Raw genomic sequence first — 24098 nt, forward strand, 5'->3', positions numbered from 1 at the left:
TGCTGTTGTGATTCTCCTAAGTAGGTCCTGAACCCCTTGAAGTCATCCCCTTGAAGTTGGGGAGTGCTGGAAGGACAATGGCCTTGTCAGGAGAGAATGAGGATAATGTCAGCCAGCAGTGGGTGCAACCTCTTCTGGTACCTCCTCAGGAACAAGTGAAGGCTGATCTGGTGAAGGTTCCAGAGCAGCCAGGATGGCCAAGACTGTGGATGGAAGTGTCCTAGGTACACAGGGTCAGACCAAGGTCCCCAGTACAGCCACATTGGCATTGAGAGTTATGGACCAGTGGCTCCACATTCCATGACCTGATTGATGGGTGTCCCAGTGCCTGTCTCCAGAAAAGTCTCTAGACCATCTGTAAGAGACTGAAGATCTAGGGAAGTTCATGTGCTGCAACCTCTCCGAGTTGTGACTGTCATCTCAGGCCATTGAGGAAGAGTATGTCAGCTCCATAAGTGGTGTTGTCAATCTTGGAGTGGTAAGTAGAGTCACTGAGGTAGTCAGTGCCACAGTTGCTGAATGTTTTGGCACCAGCAGGGAAACTGATGTAGACAATAGAGGTGATTCAGGCTCCTGCAATATAAGCATATCTGCCAGTGCTGTAAATCTCTCTGATGCCATCTGGTGCTGTAGACAGTCTATATGGTGCTGTGGTCTCTTCAAGTAGCAATGTCATCCCAAACTGCTGGGGTTGCTGAGCCTGATGTAGCAATACCACAGAAGCTTTTGCTGGTGCCAAATGTGACATCAAGAAGAAAGAGCCCCTGACTGAAAGCAGCTTCATCAGTGACAATTGTGATGATTCCTCAGTGTGCCACTTTGGTGCCAAGGGAGCTTTGGTGGGAACCACACTGGGCCACAAAATCTCGGTGGAAGAGTGGTTTGGGGGAGGAGATCTCCTTTTGGATTAGCTCTTTGTAGGGGATCTGTCCCGGAACTCCCTGAGCCATAAGGGAACTCTGAAGTTCTTTTATTGGGCTTAGTCACTGAAGCTGAAAAGGGAGCCCCATGAGTCAGTGAACCCATGCTCATGCCTGAGGCGCCGTCTTTCTAAGTTGCTGGGAGGTGCGCGACCCCCGCTCCGCCCCAGGCCCCACTCCCCCCTGCCCCCAGGCTCCCCCCCACCTCTTCCCGCCCCCCCCACCCTAATGGTCCCCTGCCTGCGCTCTGTGCCGCCCGCCCAGCACCTCCCGCACGCGGGGGATGGGGGGGGGGGGGGACGAGGAGCTGATCAGTGGGTGCTGGTGGGTGCTGAGCACCCGCTATTTTCCCCTGTGGGTGCTGAGCACCCGCTATTTTCCCCTGTGGGTGCTCTATCCTTGGAACCGGGAGCCAAGCAGGGCCTGCCCAGGGTGATGCCAGCTGGGTACCCTCTGGGGCCTGGCCAGGGCGGAGGTTGGGGCCACGTCTCTCTGCCCAGGGTAGGGAGCGGGCAGCACTGACACCAGCCGGGCGCCCTCATCCCATGACGTCATGCAATTCACATTCATCGTTCAGTGCCGGGCCCGGCCCCGCGGGCAGTGGCCACGGGCCGTGTCACGGGTCGCGGCAGGCGCTGGGGCAGCGGCCTGCTCGGGCTGGGGGGCTGCAGCAGGGCCCTCACCTCACAGCGCTCCAGCCCTGCTCAGCTAGGCCCCGCCCCGCCCCGCCCACACGGTCCTGAACCGATTGGTTCGGCCGCCTGCCAGCCATCTTGACGCAGTCTCCCATTGGGCGCTGTCTGCGGTGGTCGCGATGTGCCCGCCCTCCGGCGTCCCTGGCGGCCGCTGATAGGCGGCCGCGGGAGCGGTGCTCCCCACCCCCACCGCGCCGCGTCGGTGCCTGGCAGCCAGAGGATCGGCCCCGCCGCCATCGCCATGGGCACCCGGGACGACGAGTACGACTATCTCTTCAAAGGTACCGCGGGCGGGCGGGCTCGGTCTCCCCTCCCCCTCCCGCCCCGCGCCGGCCCCTCGTCCGCCGCCTCGGCCCGTCGCCCGCGGGCGGGGCGGAGCGGGGCGGGTCGGGGCGGCTGGGCCGGAGGAGGCGCAGGCCGCTGGGCAGGTTCGGAGCGGGGCGGGCAGCGGGGCCTGCGGCGCTCGAGGGGCCGCGTACCCCGGGCCTTGGCCGCCTGCGGGGGGTGCGGGGCGGTGTGTGGGATCGGCCGCGGGCAGCGCTCCGCCTATGTCGCCGGTACCTCCCGCCTGCCCGCGGCCGCTCTCTTGCTTCCCCCTGCGGGAGGGGATGACGGGGGTGGCCCGAGCGTGTCCGCTTTGTTTCGCCCAAGTCGCGGGGCTGGTGGCGGCTCTGGCCGGGTGCACAGAGCACCCGTGTCACTCCCGTATGTTCTTCCAAGCCCCTTGGAAAACCCAGGGTTTGTACTGTAGTGAAGAATGTGTTCCTAGCTACGCGCTTGGAAGTAGAGGAAAAGGGGTGAACACATTTTTTCTGTTTTTAGGCTCTGGCTGTCTCTCTGTTTTTAAGCACTTTAAAGTGTGTGTTTAAAGCTTGGCTACCTAAGGCTATGTCTACACTACGCAGCTTTCAGCGACATGGCTGTGCCGCTACATCTGTGCCACTAAAAGTCGGGCAGGGTAGCCTCTGTTTGTTGGCTCTCCTGAAGACCAAAAACTTCCACCCCCAAGGAGCGCACCTGCCAACAACACGCTAGTCACACTGGTGCTTGTCTTTTCTGGGGATGGGAGGTGTTAACACCTCTGAAAGACAAACGTTTTGTCGTTCACTTGTCAGTGTAGACATAACCTTAGAAACAACAGGTTAGCATCCATTTAAATTTTCCAAAAAACTACCTTTGGGTTGAGACCCAGCGCAAGAAACTTCAGCTCAAATGTCGCTAAATAAAAATGGGGGTTAGAGTAGAAAACTCTTATCCACTTTAACTCTAGAGTCGCTGTAATAAGCAGAAATTCCTTTATTGCTATCCCAATAGTGTTGCAACTTTCTAACTACTGGACAGCTTTAAACTGGGATTGCTCAGTATATATTTAATTCCAACATGAAATTAGTACGTTAACGTCATAAAATTATCTGAAGCTGGTTGCTGAGCCTCTGCAGAAGTTTTTAGTATTGGCAATTTCTCTCTAGAGACTGAAATGACTTTGTGCTCTCATCCAAAAAATATTGGTGGTGGATGCTCTGGAGTCTTAAGGGGGTGTGTCTGTGAACACAAATATCTCATTGTCACAACTTCACTGGCAGTAGCAATGATGGTTGCACTAGTGTAGACTGACTGCTGGCCCCAGCAGATCTGTGACACTGGCAACAATGTTGCTACCACCAGTTGAGTTGCAACAGTGTGATATTCTAGGAGAACAAGCTGTGGGTTGATGACATCTAGGTGTGTAGTTGATTTTGGAACTGGAGTAGGATGTGTGTGTTTTCTCTGATGAAAACCTTCCTGAGGATTTGAAGTTGATGTGTATTGTTGTAGGACAGTTGCAAATAGCAGTACTCCAAGTGGTACTCCAGGACTGTAACAGTGTCCTCACAGTGAGTTAGTGTGCTGTAGATTCACACACTGCCTTGCCATGCTGGAACTTGCTATATAGACAAGCACTTGTTCTTTTCATTGGTGTCCATGCATATACATTTTGCTTACCAGGGAAAAAAATGAGTTTTTTCCATTAGCAGCAGTTTACTGTGTCTCTTACTTTCATGTAAAGTTAATATGTATTGCACTATATGACCCACTCATTTTAAGAGCTGCCAAATAGTTGGAAAAACTTTTTCTTTTCCCCCACCTCCCTTAAAGCACAATTGATTAGCTTCCAAAGTATGCTAAGCTGCCAGGCCTGGTACTAAATCCCATCAGCTTTCCAAATGACTCAATATCCTAAGACTTTAAAGCTTGACAGCTGTCTTATTCTTTTCCCTCTCAAAAAGAATTTGATTAAGTTGATGAAAGTACGCCACATTACATGGATCTTGTTTTAAAAAATCTATGCTGTTTAGAACTATCTGAACTTAAATTAGACTTTAAATTTTCAGGGGGGACTGCTTTTGTATTGTAAAGTACTTTCTAACATTGTTTACTGAGGGGGGACCCTGTTCTATGTGACTGAGAGCCTAAATTCCTTAGGGTGGGGACCATGTCTTCTATGTGCCATATGGTGCTGGAAATGCACTGATGTTGCTTAGATATTTTTTTATTATTAATTTATCTCTTGGCCCAGCAGTAAAAAAATCTGTTGTGCTGTTCCCCTTCTAGCGCTGGGATCATTGATACCAGAGAAGGAATAATGTAGTGGCTCATGATTCTGACCTGGAAAGAGATGGGGCTGCCGCTAAGGCTGTGCCCCCAGAAGTAATAAGATAGTGGGTAAGACCAACTTCAGTCCCCACTTCCTTGTGAAACCATATATCCGGTGTTATGCAGGCACTGAAGAAATTATTGGTGTCTGAGTGAATTTTTTGCGGGTATTCTGACCTGCCCTTACTTTTATCTGTTCACTGGCTTTTTGAGTTGTTTCTGCCTCTGTTCCAGCAGCCATACACATGGTGGTCTGAGCAGGAAGGAGATGATTGCATTTCTAGAAGGATTTTTGAATTTTACTCTCTATGTTGAGGGGACAGAATACGCTAACCACTTTCTCTGAAAAGGACCTGGTATTTATCTCCTGGTGCATCTTTAGGGTACAATTTAACTCTAATTTTAGTTTTACAGACACATTTTGCTAACGAAAGATATGTACTAATAATCCTCCCAACTTACACATTGGAGTGGCTCTTAGTAGAACTAATGAGGCTTAAAAACTTCAGGTTTTAGAGGGGTAGTGAAAAATACAGTAAGCAGGTATAAATATACAGCACTAAAATGGGAGTTGTCTTACCAAGTTGTGGTGGGGGGGGGGGGTCAGTGCTAACGAGGCCAATTCAATTAGGGTGGATGTGGCCCATTCCCAACAGTTGACAAGAAGGGGTGAATATCAACATAGGGAAAATTATTTTTTGTAGTGACCCAGCCACTCCCAGGTCTAATTTGATGGTGTCAAGTTTGCAAATTAATTCCAGTTCTGCAGTTTCTTGTTGAAGTCTGTTTCTGAAGTTTTTTTGTGGCAGAATGGCCACTTTTAAGTCTGTTGTTGAGTGTCCAGGGAGATTCAAGTGCTCTCCTACTGGTTTTTGAATGTTACAAGTCTTAATGTCTGATTTGTGTCCATTTATTCTTTTGCGTAGAGACTGTCTGGTTTGGCCAAAGTACATGGCAGAGGGGCATTGCTGGCACATGATGGCATATATCACATTGGTAGATGTGCAGGTGAACGAGCCCCTGATGGTGTGGCTGGGTCACTACAAAAAATAATTTTCCCTCTGGTACTCACACCTTCTTGTCAACTGTTGGGAATGGGCCACATCCACCATGATTGAATTGGCCTCATTAGCACTGACCCTCCTACTTGTTAAGACAACTCCCATCTTTTCCTGTGCTGTATATTTATACCTGCTTATTGTATTTTTCATTCCATGTATCTGATGAAGTGGGTTATAGCCCACGAAAGCTTATGCTCAAATAAACTTGTTAGTTTCTAAGGTGCCACAAGGACTCCTTGTTGGTTTTTTTTTTTTAAACTTCAGAATCACACTTCAACTGTTAAAATATTTACTACTCTAGAACTTCCTTTATAAAATCTTGACTTCAGTAACTTTTTTTGTAGGCAAAAATGGTTTTCAGCAGCTTTAAGAAAAATCATTTAGCAGGTGGAAGAATTTTAAATTGGGCTTTTCTCTCTTCACCTAGTGACCAAGAGGAAAAACAGCAAAGTTTTATGTGAAATTATTGCCTAAACCGACTGTTCAGAATTTGAAAATGGCTGAGAAACTTGAGCATGAACTGTTACAGCCAGCTCACTGTTTGTGTGTTCCCTCACACAAAAGAACCCCACCCCCATCTAACCCCCCTGCTCCCTGTCCCCTGACTGCCCCAACCCTATCCACACCCCCGCCCCCTGGGACCCCGCCCCCTATCCAATCCCCCCTGAACCTCTGCCCCATCCAACTGCCTCCCTGTCCCTTGACTGCCCCCCAGGACCCCCTGCTCCATATCCAATGCCCTGGCCCTCTTACCATGCCGCTCAGAGCAACATGTCTGGAGCTGCGCCTCCGGGCCGGAGCCAGACACGCTGCTGCACTGCCCTGCATGAGTGCGCAGCCCCGCTGCCCAGAGTGCTGCCCAGAGCGCTGCCCGCGCAGCGGTGTGGCTGTGTGGGAGGCGGGACAGCAGGGGAGGAGCTGGGGGTAGCCTCCCTGGCCAGGAGCTCAGGGGCCGGGCAAGACGGTCCCGCGGGCCATATTTTGCACACCTGGTTTAGACTCAAATACAAATACACTCAAATAGTCTCCGTTTTGGGTCAGGACCCCTACAATTACACATTGTGAAATTTCAGATTTAAATAGCTGAAATCATGACATTTACTATTTTTTAAAAATCCTATGACTCTGAAATTGACCAAAATGGACCTTCTCATGGCCAATGATTGGTTAACCTCAAAAAGCTCCATCTATTTAGCTTATCACGATAAGGCATGTTTTCAAATCCTTTACTCATTCTTGTGGCTCTTCTCTGAACCTGCTCCCAGTTTATCAATATCCTCCTTGAATTGTGGGCACCAGAACTGAACACAGGATTCCAGTAGTGGTCACACCAGTGCCAGCCACAGAGGTAAAATAACCTCTCTGCTCCTACTCTGGATTCCCCTTTTATACATCCCAGGATTGCATTAGCTGTTTTGGTGGCAGCATCACCCTGGAAGCCCACCCCAAATCTTTCTCAGAATCACTGCTTCCAGATAGTCCCCCGTCCTGTAAGTATGGTCTACATTCTTTGTTCCTGAATATATATAACTGGTATTTAACCATGTTAAAACTACGGCTGTCAAGCGATTAAAAAAAATTAATCGCAATTAATTGTGCTGTTAAATAATAAGAGAATACCATTTATTAAGTATTTTTGGATGTTCTCCACATTTTCAAATATATTGATTTCAGTTACAAAACAGAATACAAAGTGTACAGTGCTCACTTTATATTTATATTTTATTACAAATATTTGCACTGTAAAAAAAGAAACAAAAGAAATAGTATGTCAATTCACCTAATACAAGTACTGTAGTGCAATCTTTTTATCATTAAAGTTGAACATACAAATGTAGAGTTATGTACCAAAAAAAATGCACTCAAAAATAAAACCATATAAAACTTCAGAGATTACAAGTCCACTCACTCCTCCTTCTTGTACAGCCAATCGCTCAGACCAGGGTCTGCAACCTGCAGCTCCGGAGCCACATGTGGCTCTTTGGCTGCCCCCTCGTGGGCAACCGTTTTTTGAGGGGATGCAAGGTGGAGGCTCTGGCTGGGAGGTGCTTACCACAGACAGCTCCCAGCTGGCAGTGCAATAGGGCTTAGCAGTCTGCCTGTCTGCCCTGGCCCCACGCCGCTCCAGGAAGCAGCTGGCTACTGGCACGTCTCTGCGTGCCCCTTGGTGGGAGGGGGGACAGCGGGTCTCCGTGCACTGCCTGTGCCTGCAGGCACCGCCCCTTCAGCTCCCATTGGCTGGTTCCCACACACCCCCTGCACCCCAATCCCCTGCTTTGTAATCAAGGAAGACTGGCACCTGCATGCAGGGGATTTGGAGTCTATTACAAAGCCAGGGTGAGGTTCACATAAGCACTGCAGCATGGGTATAGTTATTGTGTCGTCTCAGGTATGCAATGCTCCTGGCACTCTATGATTCAGAAGGGCAGAGACCACTCAGCCTCCAGGGAGTGCATTACTGTGACCCCCTGCCAGGATACTGGCCTTATTCAGAGCCTCACTTGAGGGACTATCAGGTTACTTGCAGGCCCTGTAGCAAATGTGTTTTAACAAACCGAAATCTGAATGTATTTGCAGGAGAGATGGGTCCAAACTTGTTTGTATGTCAGTAACATCAGTAGGCCCCAACTGAGATCAGGTCTCCATTGTGCTAGGTGCTGTACAAATGCAGGGGGTGTGCCTACATTGCAATCAGGAGAATGATTGCAGCTCTGCTAGCTTTAGTTTAGCTACCCTGGCTAAAGATATCTGTGAAGATGCAATGGCATGGACCCAGCATGGTTTAACACTGCCCACAGCCTGGGTACGTGGCCGCAGTCTGGTACAGTCCTTGCTGAAGCACCTCGATTCTAGTTGCATTAAAAGTATTGGCGAGTAGTAATAACTTGAATATGTTCAATTATTATTAGTTGATAAATTCTAACTCTACTAGGAGCTTTGCGTGTGATACAGCTCTCGAAATATTTTGGTTAAAGACAAAAACAAAAAAAGGTTCTTCTTTGAAAGGTTGCCAACTCCTGGCTCAGACAAACAAATTTGTTTACATTTGCAGGAGGTAATGCTGCCTGCTTCTTGATTATAATGTCACCTGAAAGTGAGAACAGGCATTCGCATGGCAGTGTCGCAAGATATTTATATGCCAGATGCACTAAAGATTCATATGTCCCTTCATGCTTTGACCCCCATACCAAAAGGACGTGAGTCCATGCTGATGACAGTTCTGCTCGATAACGATGCAAAGCAGTGTGGACTGACGCATGCTCATTTTCATTATCTCAGTCAGATGCCACCAGCAGAAGGTTGATTTTCTTTTTTGCTGGTTCAGGTTCTGTAGCTTCTGCATCAGTGTGTTGCTCTTTTAAGACTTTTGAAAGCATGCTCTACACCTTGTCCCTCTCAGATTTTGGAAGGCACTTCAGATTCTTAAACCTTGAGTGCTGTAGTATCTTTAGAAATCTCACATTAGTACTTTCTTTGCGTTTTGTGAAATTTGCAGTGAAAGTGTTCTTAAAGCAAACAACATATGCTGGGTCATCATCTGAGTCTGCTATAACATGAAATATATGGCAGAATGCGGGTAAAACGCAGAGCAGGAGACATACAATTCTCCCCTAAGGAGTTCAGTCACAAATTTAATTAACACATTAAAAAAAATGAGCATCAGCATGGAAGCATGTCCTCTGGAATGGTAGTCAAAGCATGAAGGAGCATATGAATGTTTAGCATAGCTGGCACGTAAATACCTTGCAGTGACAGCTACAAAAGTGCCATGCAAACACCTGTTCTCACTTTCAGGTGACATTGTAAATAAGAAGCAGGCAGTATTATCTCACGTAAATGTAAACAACCTTGTTTGTCTTAGCGATTGGCTGAAGAAGAAGTAGGACTGAGTGGACTTGTAGGGGCTGAAGTTTTACATTGTTTTGTTTTTGAGTGCAGTTATGTAACTAACAAAAATCTACATTTGTAAGTTGCGCTTTCATGACAAAGAGTTTGCACTATGGTACTTGTATGAGGTGAATTGAAAAATACTATTTCTTTTATCATTTTTACTGTGCAAATATTTGTAAAAAATAATATACACTTTGAAATTTATTAAATATTTTGGATGTTTTTCAATGAGTAGTCTATTGTTTAACAGTGCGATTAAAACGGCAATTAATCTCAATTAATTTTGAGTTCATCACGCGTTAACTGCGATTTAATTGACAGTCCTAGTTAAAATGCGTTTTGTTTTCTTGTGCTTAGCTTACCAAGCAACTTAGTTCACGCTGAATCAGTGACCAGTCCTCTTTATGTACTACTCCCCCAATTTTGTCATCTGCAGATTTGAGTGGTGGTTTTGTTTTCTTCCAGGTCATTACTACAATTGTTAAATAGCGCAGGGCCAAGAACTGATATCTGTGGGTCCCTACTGGACACATACCCGCTTGATGATGATTCTCCACTCTCAAGTACACTTTGAGATCTATCAGTTAGCCAGTTTTTAATCCATTTAATGTGTGCCATATTCATTTTAAATCATTCTAGTTTGTCAATCAAAATGTCTTGTGTTACCAACTCAAATGCCTTACAGAAGTAAAAGTAATTGTGTTCACATAATATACTTAGATCAACCAAACTTGTAATCTCGTTTAATATAGCAAGTTAGTTTGACAGGATTATTTTCCATAAATCCCTGTTGATTTGCATTAATCAGTTATCTCCTTTAATACTTATTAATCAATTCCCATGTCAGCTGCTCCATTATATTGCCTGGGATTGGTCAGCTGACCAGCCTATAATTACCCTGGTCATCCTGTTTACCTTTTTTAAAAAATTCACACAACATTAATTTTCTTCCATCTTCTGGAACTTCCCCAGAATATCGGCATTAATGGTCCAGCAAGCTCCTCAACTTGCATCCAAGAGTTTTAAAAGAGCTGACTATTTTGACCTGCTGATAAATTTACCTTTAGTAGCTGCTGTTTAACACTCTCCAGTGGAATGAAAATTGTTAATCACCATGTGATGAGTCTGTATAATCTGTATTTTCCCCAAATACAGAACTGAAATATTGAAAATTTCTGCCTTTTCTGCATTATTTCTGATGATTCTACAAATAGTAATGGACCAGATCCTCACACTGATATCTTTTTGTTCCTAGTATATTTTTAAAAACTCTTCCTTATTGTCCTTAACTCTGCTGGCCAGAGATTTCCCCTTGTGCTTCTTTGCATCCCTTAGGAATTGTAGAAAATGAATAACTACTGATTTATATTCATTACTGTCAACCTCCCCCCCTTTTTTTTTTTTTTTTAATAGCTGCCTTCGCTTCCCCTCTAACCAGCAAAGCCTTCTTCCTCAATTGTGGCTTTTTGGGCATCTAGTAAAGTGCTCTTAAATGATTCCCAGTTATCATTCACATTCTTCTGATTGGTTGCAACACTTCTTCAGTTAGGAGACTGTCCTCTAAGGTATCTTTTACTTTATGCAAAAATAAAGAAGGTTTTCAAAGCCAAAAAATCCATTTATTGAAAAGAAACACAACTGCTTGGGAAACAGAAAGGGCAAGGGGGTGGGGTAGGGAACGGTACAATCACAGATTTGTGTATGTCCTGTCTGGAGTGCTGTGCAGTGAGTGCTACACTTCAGGATGGCTATACTGCATAGGGTTACCATATTCAAACATTTAAAAAAGAGGACACTCCACGGGGCCCCGGTCCCGCCCCAACTCCGCCCCTTCCCTGCCCCAACCCTACCCCTTCTCCGCCCCCATTCCAACCCATTCCCCAAAGTCCCTGCCCCAACTCTGCCCCCTCTTCTGAGCACCCCGCATTCCCCCTCCTCCCTCCCGCTCTGATCTTGGTTGGGGGTTGCTAAGTGCTTCCCTGCTCCCCACTCGCCCCGTAGCCCCTGCAGCCTCTATGCCCTTGCCTGCCCTGCTCCTCCTCACCCTGCAGCCTCTGCACCCCCCCGCCCCTGCAGCCTCTGCGCCCCCTGCCTGCCCCGCTCCCCCTGCAGCCTCTGTGCCCCCCCGCCCCTGCAGCCTCTGTGCCCCCTGCTCCCCACTCGCCCTGCAGCCTCTGTGCCCCCTGCTCCCCACTCGCCCTGCAGCCTCTGTGCCCCCTGCTCCCCCCGCACACCCCCCCGCCACCTGCCCTGCTCCCCCTGCTCACCCGGCAGAGGGAGAAATGCGGGCTCCACGTGGACTCAAACACTTCCGAGCTGCTCTGTGGGGGAGGAGGGAGCGGGGGAGGGGGAGGGACTCTGGCTGCTAGAGGCCCTAGTGGCTGCGAGCAGCTTTCAATCAGGCCAGGCGTCCAATCAGCCGCGCCGCACTCTGCAGGAGGGGAAATCCCGGACATTTCTACTTCATTAGAAATCCCCCCCGGACGGCCATTTAAGGCTGAAAAAGCCGGACATGTCCGGGGAAACCCGGACGGATGGTAACCCTAATACTGCATGGTGATGGGGGTTGAGTGCAGTGGGTAAGGGTCGTAGTTTTCAGGGTTGGGTGGTGACAAGAACCCGGATGTTGGGGAAAGTGGGTTGGAAGTGAAATGGGGGCACAAGGGAAAGAGTTTTGGGACAAGGGCTGCAGGGGGAGAGGGGGGGCCTGGTACTCCATGTCTACAAGTGCCTGGATAGTCTGCTTGGTGCTCCATTATGCTTATCAGCCAATCCGTGCTTTTCTGCCGGAGCACCGTGCTTTTGTGCCGGCCCTCCTCATTCTGCTGGTGGATCCTCCTTTCGCTCTCCCGCCACTCCTACACTTTTTGATTTTCATTACTTGAATGCTGCATTACTTCATGCAACATGTCTTTCTTGCTTCTATGGGGCCTCTTTCTGATTCTTTGGAGTCTTTCGGCCGGTGATAACACTGACGGCTGAGATCTCAAGGTTGCATCTGTAAAGGCAAAATGCAACACTTAACAGAGGCAGCATTGTTCACACCAGACAGAGCAATGATTCCCCCGTACTTAAGGGCAAGCACAGTTTACACAATCGCATAATTCGCCCGTCCCAAAGCGAGTGCACATAAACCCACGGGAGCCCCAAAATGGTGAGTAAGCCCAGGGTCAAGCGTGACTGATTGTTTCACGGCCATACTGTCCTCTGGGTTTCTGTGCCATGGGGAGAGCCAACAGCGGCAGGGAGCCCCTATACTGAACACTGTCCCCACATTTTCCTCAGGAGTTCATCCTGGAAGATATCTCACTGCTGAGGGTGACCTGGGAAGGAAGGGAGGCTCTTCTACTGCAATGCGGCTTCTGCCCTGGCCCATATGCAGCTTGCCTGTGTGCAGCAATGGTTCCCCCACCCCTCATGGCAGAGTGGTGCGGACAAGTTAGCCTTACTGGGACAAGGACCACAGTGGCTCTCCTGAGAAACCTGCACAAGCACATTGCCCAAGTTCTGGATGAGACCTTTGAAGAGATCACTGAGGCTGATTACCACGATGTGAGAGAGCACATCAATGCCCTATCTAGGCATGCATGCAGCCCTAATCCTCCTCGCCCCAAGAGCCCCCACCGAATAACTTCCTTCCCAAAATAAAAGCCGCTTACCGGGAACCTCCTCTGGTGTTTGTCCTTCCCCCAAGCACCAGCCGCCGCGACAGGCTACCTTCCTCCTGGCTTGAGAACAGCTCCTGGCTGCATACATCTGGGGATTCTGGGGTGCCTTCCTCTGCCTCAGCATACTTTGCTGCTGCTTTGCTGCTGCTCCTCCTCCTCCTGCCTTGTTGAACTGGGCTCTGAAGTGTCCATGGTGGTACTGGGAGTGGAGGTGGGGTTACCCCAAGTATCGCGTTCAGCTCTTTGTAGAAACGGCAGGTCGCGGGGGCAGCACCGGAGTGGTTGTTTGCCTCGTGGGCTTTGCGGTAGGCATTCCGCAGCTCACTTTAATCCTGCACTGCAGTGCATCCCGGTCATGGCCCCTTTCCATCATGTCCCTTGATATCTGCCTGAAGGTATCGTAATTCCTATGGCTGGAGAACAGCTGGGACTGGACAGCTTCCTCCCTGCAAACACTGAGGTCCAGCACCTCACCATTGCTCCATACTGGGGATCGCCTGGCGCGTGGAGGCATGGTCACCTGGAAAGATTCGCTGAGAGCACTCCATGCCTGGCTGAGCAAACAGGAAGGGGATTTTCAAAATTCCCAGAGAATTTAAAGGGCAGGTCTGATGGTTGGTCACCTGAGGGCAGGGCAGTAGAATTCAAAGTGATGACCAGAGTGGCTAGAACAGGCATTGTGGGACACTTCTGGAGGCCGATCAGAGCGCATTAACAGGACAGGTCGTCCATGCTGGCGCCATGGCACTCCAGCGGGGGTGCATCAAACGTTATTCCACTCGCCGAGGTGGAGAACCAGGAGCGCTCTAGCCGCGGAGTCAGAGCGCTCTACGTGCCTTGCCAGTGTGGCAGGGGAGTGAGCTAGTGCGCTTGGGGCTCCTTTATTGCGCTCTAACTTGCAAGTGTAGCCAAGCCCTCAGTGTCTGACTACTCTGGTTTAGTAAATAAAAATAATCAGAACTGAATGTATTTTAAAAGCTTTTGTAACTTTGTCAAGACTTCCCTCACTCCTTGGTTCTTACTCTGCATCCCAACTATTGGGGATATTTCATATACTCAGTCACTTAAATTGTTTGAAACTGATTAGTGCAACTTTCTTTAATTAATAGTCGTTTTTTTTTTCCCCCCATCCAGGCTTTCGAAAAAATAGTACATCAGTTCTTGTTCATGTCAACTAAATAAAACTTGGAATTTTTAGGCAAAAACCACTTTTAAGTGGCATTCTAAAAATGTGTATGTATAGTCTTGTTTCCCTCCTTCCCCCTTCAAATTTCCAACATCTCAGTTGGCAGAGGAATATTTGGCAAACGTCAGGTGGATTAGTGCTGAGTTTTGGCAGTGTTTTTTGTGGGATAGGAGCCAGGGAAGGGGGTAGCTTCAAAATAGGGTTTTTTCAGTCACTGATTAGTGAAAATTTTAAGGCAAGAGGAGGCCATTAGATCATTTCATAGTCTGACCTCACATATAACATGATCACATTCTATTTCTCAAATGACAAATATCTATAGTATTACAACCTTAAATACACATTTATCATCTTGGAATACCTTTTTCAATTTTTGGCTTCTGTGGTGTGTAGCAGGGTTGTCAACAATATTTGTATGAGGCTCTTAGGATCAACAAACCCTTTTCTCTTCCAACTTCTTTACCAGAGTACTGGTGGGACAGGCCTTCTCTAGAGGATGGAGAGGGCATTTCTTGCTAGCTTGATCCTTTCTTGGTGTAAGAAGCAAAGACCAGTAGTTTTTTGTCCAGGTGAGTGAAAAAGCATTCGTCCTCCTGTCCTTCCCATCTTAGGCTTTGTCTACACTGCAAAATTTAAATCATCCTAAGTTAAGTCAACATACAGCTCCACACTTGCTCCTTCTGTTGGCGGTGTGCGTCCTCCTCAGGAATGCTTCTACTGAGGAAACTGACAGTGTGGAGCAATGACAGCCTGGAGCCCCCACGCTGGGGCTGACAGTCCGGTGGGGGAAGAGCCCAAGCCTGGCCGCCTCCCAGTGTGAGGGATTGGGGGAAGGAGAGCCCAAGTCTGGCTATCACCTGGGCTCTCCTTCTCTCCTCCGTCCCCCCCCCCCCCCCCCCCCCCCCACTTCCTCCCTAGTCCCTCATCAGGAGGTGGCAGCAGAACTCTAGGCTGTCGGGAGATGTCAGCCAATGGGCAATGTAAGTAACGCAGTGTCAGCGTAGACGCTGCGTCATCCTAACTACATCAACCTAAGTGCTCTGCCTCTCATGGGTGTGGAGTTAAGTCGGAGACGCAGTCACTTTCATAAAGGGAACACAGCTTGCTCCTAAGGTAATCATGGACCTGATATGTTTCTATAGACTTCATTTCCATGTTCAGATCCAACCTTTGACAGTGAGGTAATCCCTTATTAGCATATATCGGCCACTGTGACTGAATTTAACATCCAAAACAACCCTATCTGTTACTGGGGTCTTCCGGTTCTTCAAAAAGTTTGGAATGTTTGTCACAGAGGGCTGATGCCCTCATGTCACAGAGTCTCAAGGATCCTTTGCTGCTGCTGTAGACAAGGATTGCAATGGTGGGGATGAAATATGATTCTATGATAAGTCGATGTAGTGGGCGACTTGCATTGGCAGGAGCAGCATTGTAGTGTAGACAATTAGAGCTAGATCAACATAAGCTGCCTTATGTCAACTAACTCTGTTGTGTAGATCAGGCCTTGGAAATATCTGAACCACCACTCCTTGCGGGGGGGTCTGTTATCTAGGGTTGCTTAAAAATCTATGATTTAAATAAAAACTAGATTTGTTTAAATTGGATTTATTTAATTTTTTTCTTTTTAAAAATCTGTTTAATTTTAAACTTGAAATAACAACCTGTGCTAAGTCTTAAACCTCTTATAGTATATTTATGTTAAATAAAAAATAATTCAAGCAGTACATGTTTACTGCTGAAGTTTTAAAGAAAGTCAAATCACCGAACTGGTGGAAGTCACAGTTAAGCACCTGGAACATGCAGGAAGAATATTTTCTTTATTTCAGTTCATTCAAAGCTGTAAAAGCAGGAAAGCTTATTTTCCGCCTCCAATCTCTGAATTAAAGAGAACAGGAGTACTTCAAGTACTCCCGTTCTTTTTGTGGATATAGACTAACATGGCTGCTACTCTGAAACCTGAATTAAAGAGGTCTGTGACGATGAAATTAAATTTTTATTTCTAAAATCTTCAAGGGTACGGGGACCAGAAACAATCAGTTCAATTCACTGATTACAGATAATACGTCCTTTAATAAATTAAAGTACAAAATATGTTCTCAAACTTCTTATGTATCCAGAAATATTTACTAAACTAATGAAAAGTTTTTTAAATGTCTTGTGCATTTTTAATTGAATTTAAGTTACCATCCAAATGCAACTTAATACATATCATGAGTAGAGAAATTAATCATCTAATAATAAAAAAATCCCATTTTTTAACCATACAAAAAATTAAAAATTAAGAATTTTAAATGTATATAAAGCAATATAATTGCTTAAATGTGTATGGATATGGTGTATGCTCCTGACTAGCAGGCAGAAGTACCACATTTAGTGAAGAGGAAGTCTGTGAGGTGACCTACGACCCACCCACTATAATTCACCCTTGCAATAACGGGATGTCCCACGTGCAGTCTGTCTGTGCCTCTTTGACCCTTCAACTTCAGTAACCTCTTTTGGAAAAGGGGTGCATGATGCTCATATTCTTTGCTGTGATTAGTGAGGGTGGCTTTTGTTAATTTGACCATTTCCATTTATTTATTGCTTGCTAACTTGTGCACTCCCTAATGTAGGGATTTAAAAAAAAAAAGTAGTCCTTGTACCTATAATTTCCCCTCATGGTCCCACAAGAGCATCAACTTTAGGCTCCTCAGCCATCACCTCTCTTGGATGGAGACCTTTGTCTTTGTCCCTCCTAACCAGGGTTTTTCCGGGCTTCATAGTTCCTTGCCTGCACTGAGAGTTGCTCCAGGAAGGCAGACTGCCAAACAGGCCTGTTTCTGCACTTTGCTACCTCCTCAGGCTATAAACAGTGTAATTGCCGCAGTTAAGTTACCACACAGCTCTTTCTAAGCAAGTACATTTATTCTTAAGGTAAAAGCATTAGAACGTTAAAAAAAAAACCAACAACAAAAAAACCAAGCTTGCATGGTTAACAGAGATCATCTCCCCAAGAGCTCCAGTTGGTGTCAGTCCTTTCAACCATTCCCTAAGGATTGGGGCCCTCCCCTTGGACAAAGCTGATGCTGTCCATTTTGCTAGATCAGAACAAAGACTGACTCAGTTTAAACTCGGGCTCTCTAGTCCTTCCTTTGTCTGTTGGCCTCTGGAAAGTCCATTTTGAACTAATAAAAGGGAGCCTCCCGGGGGGGGTGGTACCTCACTCTGGAGGTGTTACAAGGTGAGGGAATTTGCCTAATTACCCCCGCTGTTCGTAGTTCCTAAAGGGATGTGGTTACCCTCCCCCATGGAATTATATATAATCCCTGTCCCGTAATGATACATAAACTTAATATGGTAAGATCTCACAAAGAGATTGTAGGCAATTGCCTAAAATGTCTAAGTCCCTGTAATGTTCTGTTAAAGAAACTTGTGTGACAAATTTGGCTGAGAAAATAAGTTGTTGATTTGGGGGAGAGGGGATTGTATTGGGAGGTCAGCAACTGACCAAAGAATAAAGGAGCAACCTGTTTATCTTCTTCGAATGTGAGCACAGGTGCAAGCCAGGACTGGGTTTATATCTGAATACATGTAATGTTCAGTGTAGCTGGTCCCAGATTTAGGAAATGGCATTGGGAGCTGGCATTTAATTTTCATCTAATTGCAAGTATTTTTGTAAAATTGATAGCTCTGCTTGTAGTAAAGATCTCTTCAGTGCTGTTTATACCAGTGGTTTGCAACCTATTTACCACTGTGGTAAGTGTTTTATGTGGGCCATAGCCAATACAACCTGTATGGCCCTGAGGATGTCACATGGACCGCAGCTGTGTGCTAATTGGACCCCAGGTTAAGAACCGCTGGCTTATACCATTTCTCTACAAAGTTTAGTTGGAACCTTGCCATGTTCAGATGGAGACTTTCTAATGGTCATTTACCAACAATGATGTAACCTACCAGAAACTGGCTGCTGGATGAATTACAATTTTACACTATGAAACATGAGTTTGTTTCTTTCAGATCTTGCTCATAGTGGTAAGTGTCTGACTTTCTTTCTTTCTTTTCTGCCTAACTTTATGTGAAGCTCTCACTTATGCCTAAGGATACGTCTCGGAATGAAACCTGTACTGAAGGGATTGCAAATAATTGTTTGTTTTAGGGGTTTTGTACTCCGCATCTGGGCAGGCAGTGAGTGGCTGATAAAATTGTGTTGACTGGGAGTAGGGACGAGTAATCTTTGGTCACGTTTCACATGCAATGAGTTGAAGTTTCCCAAGTCATAAAATATTATCATTAATTCCTTCCGCAAATATCAAGATAAAGGATTAATTTTGATATCTTCCAGTTGTGTTGATTGGGGACTCTGGAGTAGGGAAGAGTAATCTTCTGTCACGCTTCACTCGCAATGAGTTCAACCTTGAGAGTAAGAGCACCATCGGGGTGGAATTTGCCACCAGGAGCATCCAAGTGGATGGGAAGACGATAAAAGCCCAGATCTGGGACACTGCAGGGCAGGAACGATATCGTGCCATAACGTCAGCGTGAGTATTACCCAGCACCAGCTCTCTTCTGCTCCACTTCTACTGTGGGTGGAGATGCATGAGAAGGAAAGAAACCAGTTTTACTTTCTACTCCCATGATTAATCTGCAGACTAAATCTGCAATCAGTGAGGCTCAATAGAGCAGTGGTTCTCAACCTTTCCAGACTACTGTACCCCTTTCAGGAGTCTGCTTTGTCTTGAGTACCCCAAGTTTCACCTCACTTTAAAAACTACTTGCTTACAAAATCAGACCTAAAAATACAAAAGTCACAGCATACCCATTGAAAAATTGCTTACTTTCTCATTTTGTTTGTGTATGAAATGTTAGTTTGTACTGACTTCGCTAATGCTTTTTATGTAGCCTGTTGTAAAACCGTGCAAATATCTAGATGAGTTGATGTACCCCCTGGAAGACCTCTGCATACCCCCAAGGGTATGCATATCCCTGGCTGAGAACCACTGCAGTAGAGAACCACTACAATGCTACTTTTACAGTCACTTTTCAGAGTACAAACACACTATAAAAAGAATGACTATATTAAGACTTGGGGGTGGGATGGGGAGGAGTCTAGATGAATATGGTGGAAAGTATTGCTCAGTTGGAATGATACTGTATTTAAAGTAGACTATGCCATTTAGGGATGTAAGAGTTTAACCAGTTAACGGATAAGGTTGATGCTTATTGGTTTCTGTTAATAATTAAACTCTGTCCGGGGTCCCTCTCGGCTGCCAGCCACGTGTGCCTGAGGAGCCGTGGGCCTGAGGGTGGCAGCAGGGAGCCCCGTGTAAAATGTGGGGGTGCTGCAGCACCCCCTCAGCCCTAGTTCCCCAGGTAAACATTTAATTGTGTAACTGATAGAATTTTAATTGGTTACACAGTTACCGTTTTTACATGTTATTTACATCCCTAATGCCCAGGGCCGGCTTTAGGAAGTGCGGGGCCCAATTCGAACATTTTTGGCGGGGGCCCCGGCAGGGATGACTTTAAAAAAAAAAAAAAAAAAACCCTTTCATTTCTTCCATGTATTATTTACTTTCCATAACTATAGAAATAATAACAAAATTATATATTATGTACATTGCTGGCTGGAGGCGGGGCAGGGGCTGGCTGGAGGCAGGGCAAGGGGTGCGGGGCTGGCTCCGGGCAGGGGCTGGCTGCCGCTGCGGGCAGGACAGGGAGTGCAGCAGGGGCTGGCTGCGGGCAGGGGGTGCGGGGCTGGCTGTGGGCAGGGCAGGGGCTCCCCTGCTTCTACTGCCCCGGTCCTTTAAATAGCTGCCAGAGCCCTGGGGAAGCTGCGGGGCTCCAGCGGCTAGTTAAAGGGCCGGGGCGGTAGAAGCAAGGGGAGCCCTGGACTTTTTAAATAGCCCCCAGAGCCCCGCAGCCCTACCCCAGGGCTCCAGAAGTGGGGCTCTGGTGGCAATTTAAAGGGCCTGGGGCTCCAGCCCCTGCTGGGAGCCCCAGGCCCTTTAAATTGCCCCCTGGGGAAGCCGGCCACTCCGGTACGGCATACTGGCGGCGGCGGCAAGGGCACGGGGCCCGATTCAAGGGAATCGCCTGAATCGGCCTAAAGCCGGCCCTGTTAATGCCATTAGGTAACCCAGAAAGTTCTGTCTGATTCTCTCGCTGCCTAAAATGTACTACCTTCATTAGGTGTTTTAGTCACATTAATAGTAGTCTCTCTTAATAAATGGGCATTATTTGATCCTTTAGTCCAGGCATGCAGGCCCAAACAAATTTAGAAGTGCCCATTGACTTGGTTTCCAATTTGAGACAACTGGGATTTGGTTTTCAGAGGTGCCAACCATCACAGATTCATTTGAAGTCCGTTGGAGCTGTGGGTGCTCTACACCTCTGGAGTCACTGAGTTAAGCACCCAAAAACTGGAAGCCAGTTTTGAAAATGTTGGCTTCTAAGCATTGAGCATGTCCCTCTAGACACCTAGTTCTGAGATCCTTTCAAATAAGAGGTCTTCTCAAAAGTGAAGGATGTCTTGATATTATCTGCTGGCATTGCTGAAGGTTGCACACTGCTGAGATAAGTGCATGGTTTATCCATTCACATTAATTTACAGATTTGTATTGCAATAGCTCCTAGAGACCTAATCAGGCATTAGGCTCCATTGTGCTAAGCACTGAGCGTGCACGCACACAACAGAAGATGGTCCCTTCCCCATTGAGCTTACCTACCATTCCCTCCCCCAAAAGACAGGCAGCATTTTTTTGTATTTTAAAAAGAGGATAAGTAAAAATTGTGCAATCTGCTTGGAGTTTTTTCTTATAGTGGTGGTTCCTCACATGCCCCAAACTAATGCAATCTGTAGGCCTCGCTATAGAAACTAGATCCTGACTACTGCAGAGAATGCTGCGCCTTGGTGGAGTGTAGGCATATACTACTCTTTTTTGAAATAGAGCATGAGAGAAACAAGTAAACTCAACCTGAAGACTTAAACTTGAATCTAATTGGGGAAAGAAAATATTGTGTTTTAAAAAGTAGACTGTTCAGATCCCAATCTCAATTTGTCTGTCACATACAGGCAGAATGCTGACATCCCAAAACACAGGACTTTCCTCTTTTAGAGGAAGACAACTAATGTGGTTGGGAGACGGGTTATCTGAAGCCACATTCTGATGAGCTGATTGGACCTTTCTGATGTCATCAATGGACTTTGTCACTGAATTGTGGACAAAAAGCATCCGTGTCCATTGTGTTAAATTGGATGGGTGTGGGGCTGAAATGTTGACTATTGCGGTTATGGCATTCTTTGGGGACAGGTGTGAAGAGAGGAAGTTGCAGGAGCAAAGAACCCCTGATTAAAGGAGAGAGTGACTATTTTAAACTACCCCACCCCAACTGCCAGGTGGTGGCTGTGGGGGTGTGTGGGGGGGTGTTTTGTTTTTGTTCCCTTTTAGCCACTCAAGTCACTTGCCCTGTAAAAGTTAAATGTTAAAGGAATTGAGTTGAAATTGGCTGCTGTGACAAACTTGTTGAAAGGGCAGCTCAGGTTCTGGGATAATGGGCCAAGGGGAAAAGGGTCCAAATACCCCAGAGAATCTCTTAAATAAAAAAAGAAAAAAAAAAGATGGGGAGAGGTTAGTCAAATGTCCATATTGGTCCTTTTTTTTTTCCTAGTAACTTCTTTTCATAGATCTTTCCACTATGAAATGTAACTATTACAGAAACTCAGCAAAACTTTTGAACAGAAGTCTCCTGTTTTTCTTATTCTTTGAAACAATACTGAGTTTCTCTTTATGCTGCTAATATGTCCTGCTTAAAATAGCCTCCAGATTCGTCAGTGTTTTATTAACTACATTTCAGTTTTCTGAAAATCCCATTTTTAAAGTTTAAACTGGCTTTTCTCTTTTTAAAGAAAACAAACAAACCCTTAGTGCCCTTTTTTGAAAATAAACATTAAAATGGGAAAACTAACTGTAAAATGTTTGTGTAGATCCCTGAGCTGAATTCCTTCTAATGCAGTGTAATCTTTATGGTTTCAGCTATTACCGTGGTGCCGTTGGGGCCCTCCTTGTCTATGACATTGCCAAACATCTCACCTACGAGAATGTTGAGCGTTGGTTAAAGGAGCTCCGGGATCATGCAGACAACAATATTGTCATCATGCTGGTGGGAAACAAGAGTGACCTGCGCCATCTGAGAGCTGTGCCCACCGATGAGGCCCGGGCTTTTGCAGGTTTGTGAACTGCGTGTTTTATCTGTTAAGCTGGTGTTTTACCTTCAGCATATGGTGTGTGGCAGACTCAAGTACTCCATCTCGGACAAGGGGCAGCCTTCCATTTGGAAGTTCTGACTTGAGGGGTGATTGTTTTTTTTTAAAAATAACAACAACCTGGCAATGGAAAAAGTGCACTTAAAGGTCGAACAGCAGTGTTTGGTTGAACTCTTTTGAGACCCAGAGCTAGGAAGATGTCTTGCAAACCAGTGATGATCCTGTTCCAGGGCTGCCTGATACCTGAAGCACAGACTCTTCCTATTTTCTTGTCAGGCTGGGAAGAGTAACAAAGATCTGGATGAAAAATGTTGCTAATGTAAAAACCAATCCCAAAGGATCTTGAGCGATGAATAAAGAAGAACATAAAACACCAAAAAACTAAACTTTCTCTGAGTATTACATTCACTAAAGAGTGAAACGTTTGGGTTGAACAGAGATTTACCTTTGGCTGTGGAATGGTTTAAAACCCTCCCTGCCTTGGTGTTGGCTAACACAATGTAACTGAATAAGTCACAAATCTCAAGAGACTAAATGGGTCTTTCCCCTGCGTGTGCTACTGAAACCCAGTGCAATATGGAATGAGAGGCTGCAGCTCCTACTTCGGCTGTTCCATCATAATTAATGATGGGGGCAGGGTCTGCAATGCAAACTTCCAATTTAAGGTCTCACATTTTGGCAGGCAGTACTGTAACGTCGTATGTGCAGCATTTAAACGTTGATGGTGGCAGTGGTACATGATCTCTGTGGAGGGAAGGCACTCCCAAGGGCAGCGAGTTGTATGGGCCCGTGGTCCCCAGGCTCCAGCAAATTCAGGGCCCAGAGGGGCCCAGCTCCACCAATGTTAGGGGCCGGGTCTCTCCCCCAGCCTCACCTGCCGCCCCTGTGTGCTTTTCCCCAAGCGTCCCTGCCTGCCTGGGCAACTGCCCTGCCGCTCCATGCTGCGCTCCCTCGCCAGCTGCTGCCGGCTACAAGGGAGCGGTGCCGGGGGCAGGCTGAGGCGGCTGCTGCGCCTGTGGAGGGAGGAGGTGCATGGCGCATGCCTCTTGCAGGCAACTCTGGGGGTGTAGGGGGATGGGCTTATCCTGGCTGGACTTCCTGAGCAGCAGCCTGGGGGGGCTTGGGTGAGTGTCATGCCAGGGAGGGCCCCCCCCTTCCCCAGAGTTCGCTGCTGCCGGTGGGGAGAGGGCTGGGGTGTGTGTGTCCTCTCTGGGCCCCCACCAACCCCAGGGCAGCCTGCCTGCTGCACCCCAAACCCCCTCCCCATCTCAGCCTAGAGCCAGCACACCTCCTGCAACCAACCCCCGCTCCCAGAGCCAGCACCCCAAACCCCCCTGCATCCAATACTCCAAACCCCCTCCTGGACTCCAACCCCTTATCCTAGCCCAGAGCCCACACCCCTCCCGCACCCAAACTCCCTCCTAGAGCCTTAGGGGAGGTGGGGTGGGGGGAGGCACTTGGACCCGTTCTGGGTACCACCAAAAATTATACAAAGCTGCTGCCTCTGGGCACTCCTGTTTCATTGTTTCCTGCCCTTTCTAGTGTGCTGTCTCCAGGGAATTATTGGATGTGGGATAACAGAAGTCCTGCTTTTTTCCAAGTCAGTCTCTCTGGGAGTGGAGTGAGGATGAATCTTGCAGTTGCACAGTCATGTAGATGGGTCTGTGCTATTGCTCAGAGGTACTTCTGTGTTGCTGGCAGCTGCATCACACTGGTAGTTTCAAACTGCTGTTGGCAACTGTAGAGGAATAATAATGGGCAGGGCAGGGACCCTGTTGCTTGGCAGCAGAGGGACTGAAAG

At 47.0% G+C, this 24098-nt stretch overlaps 1 protein-coding gene across 2 annotated transcripts in view; it reads left to right on the forward strand.

The window, feature by feature from the left end:
• Positions 1 to 1800: 1800 nt before the first annotated feature.
• Positions 1801 to 24098, forward strand: part of RAB11B (RAB11B, member RAS oncogene family) — a 30880-nt gene continuing 8582 nt past the window's right edge. Inside the window, exons 1-4 of one of the 2 annotated variants that reach the window (XM_024218981.2) lie at positions 1833 to 1896; positions 14522 to 14624; positions 18377 to 18572; positions 22068 to 22261. In XM_024218981.2, the coding sequence (XP_024074749.1) occupies positions 14552 to 14624; positions 18377 to 18572; positions 22068 to 22261 (463 nt within the window). In that variant the 5' untranslated portion in view covers positions 1833 to 1896; positions 14522 to 14551. Of the gene's footprint in view, positions 1897 to 14521; positions 14625 to 18376; positions 18573 to 22067; positions 22262 to 24098 lie in introns of both variants that reach the window. The other variant, XM_024218982.2, reaches the window with a different exon arrangement.

The sequence above is a fragment of the Terrapene carolina genome, unplaced genomic scaffold (genome assembly GCF_002925995.2).
Source record: "Terrapene carolina triunguis isolate 2854851 unplaced genomic scaffold, T_m_triunguis-2.0 Scaffold662, whole genome shotgun sequence".
Classification (NCBI taxonomy): domain Eukaryota; kingdom Metazoa; phylum Chordata; order Testudines; family Emydidae; genus Terrapene; species Terrapene triunguis.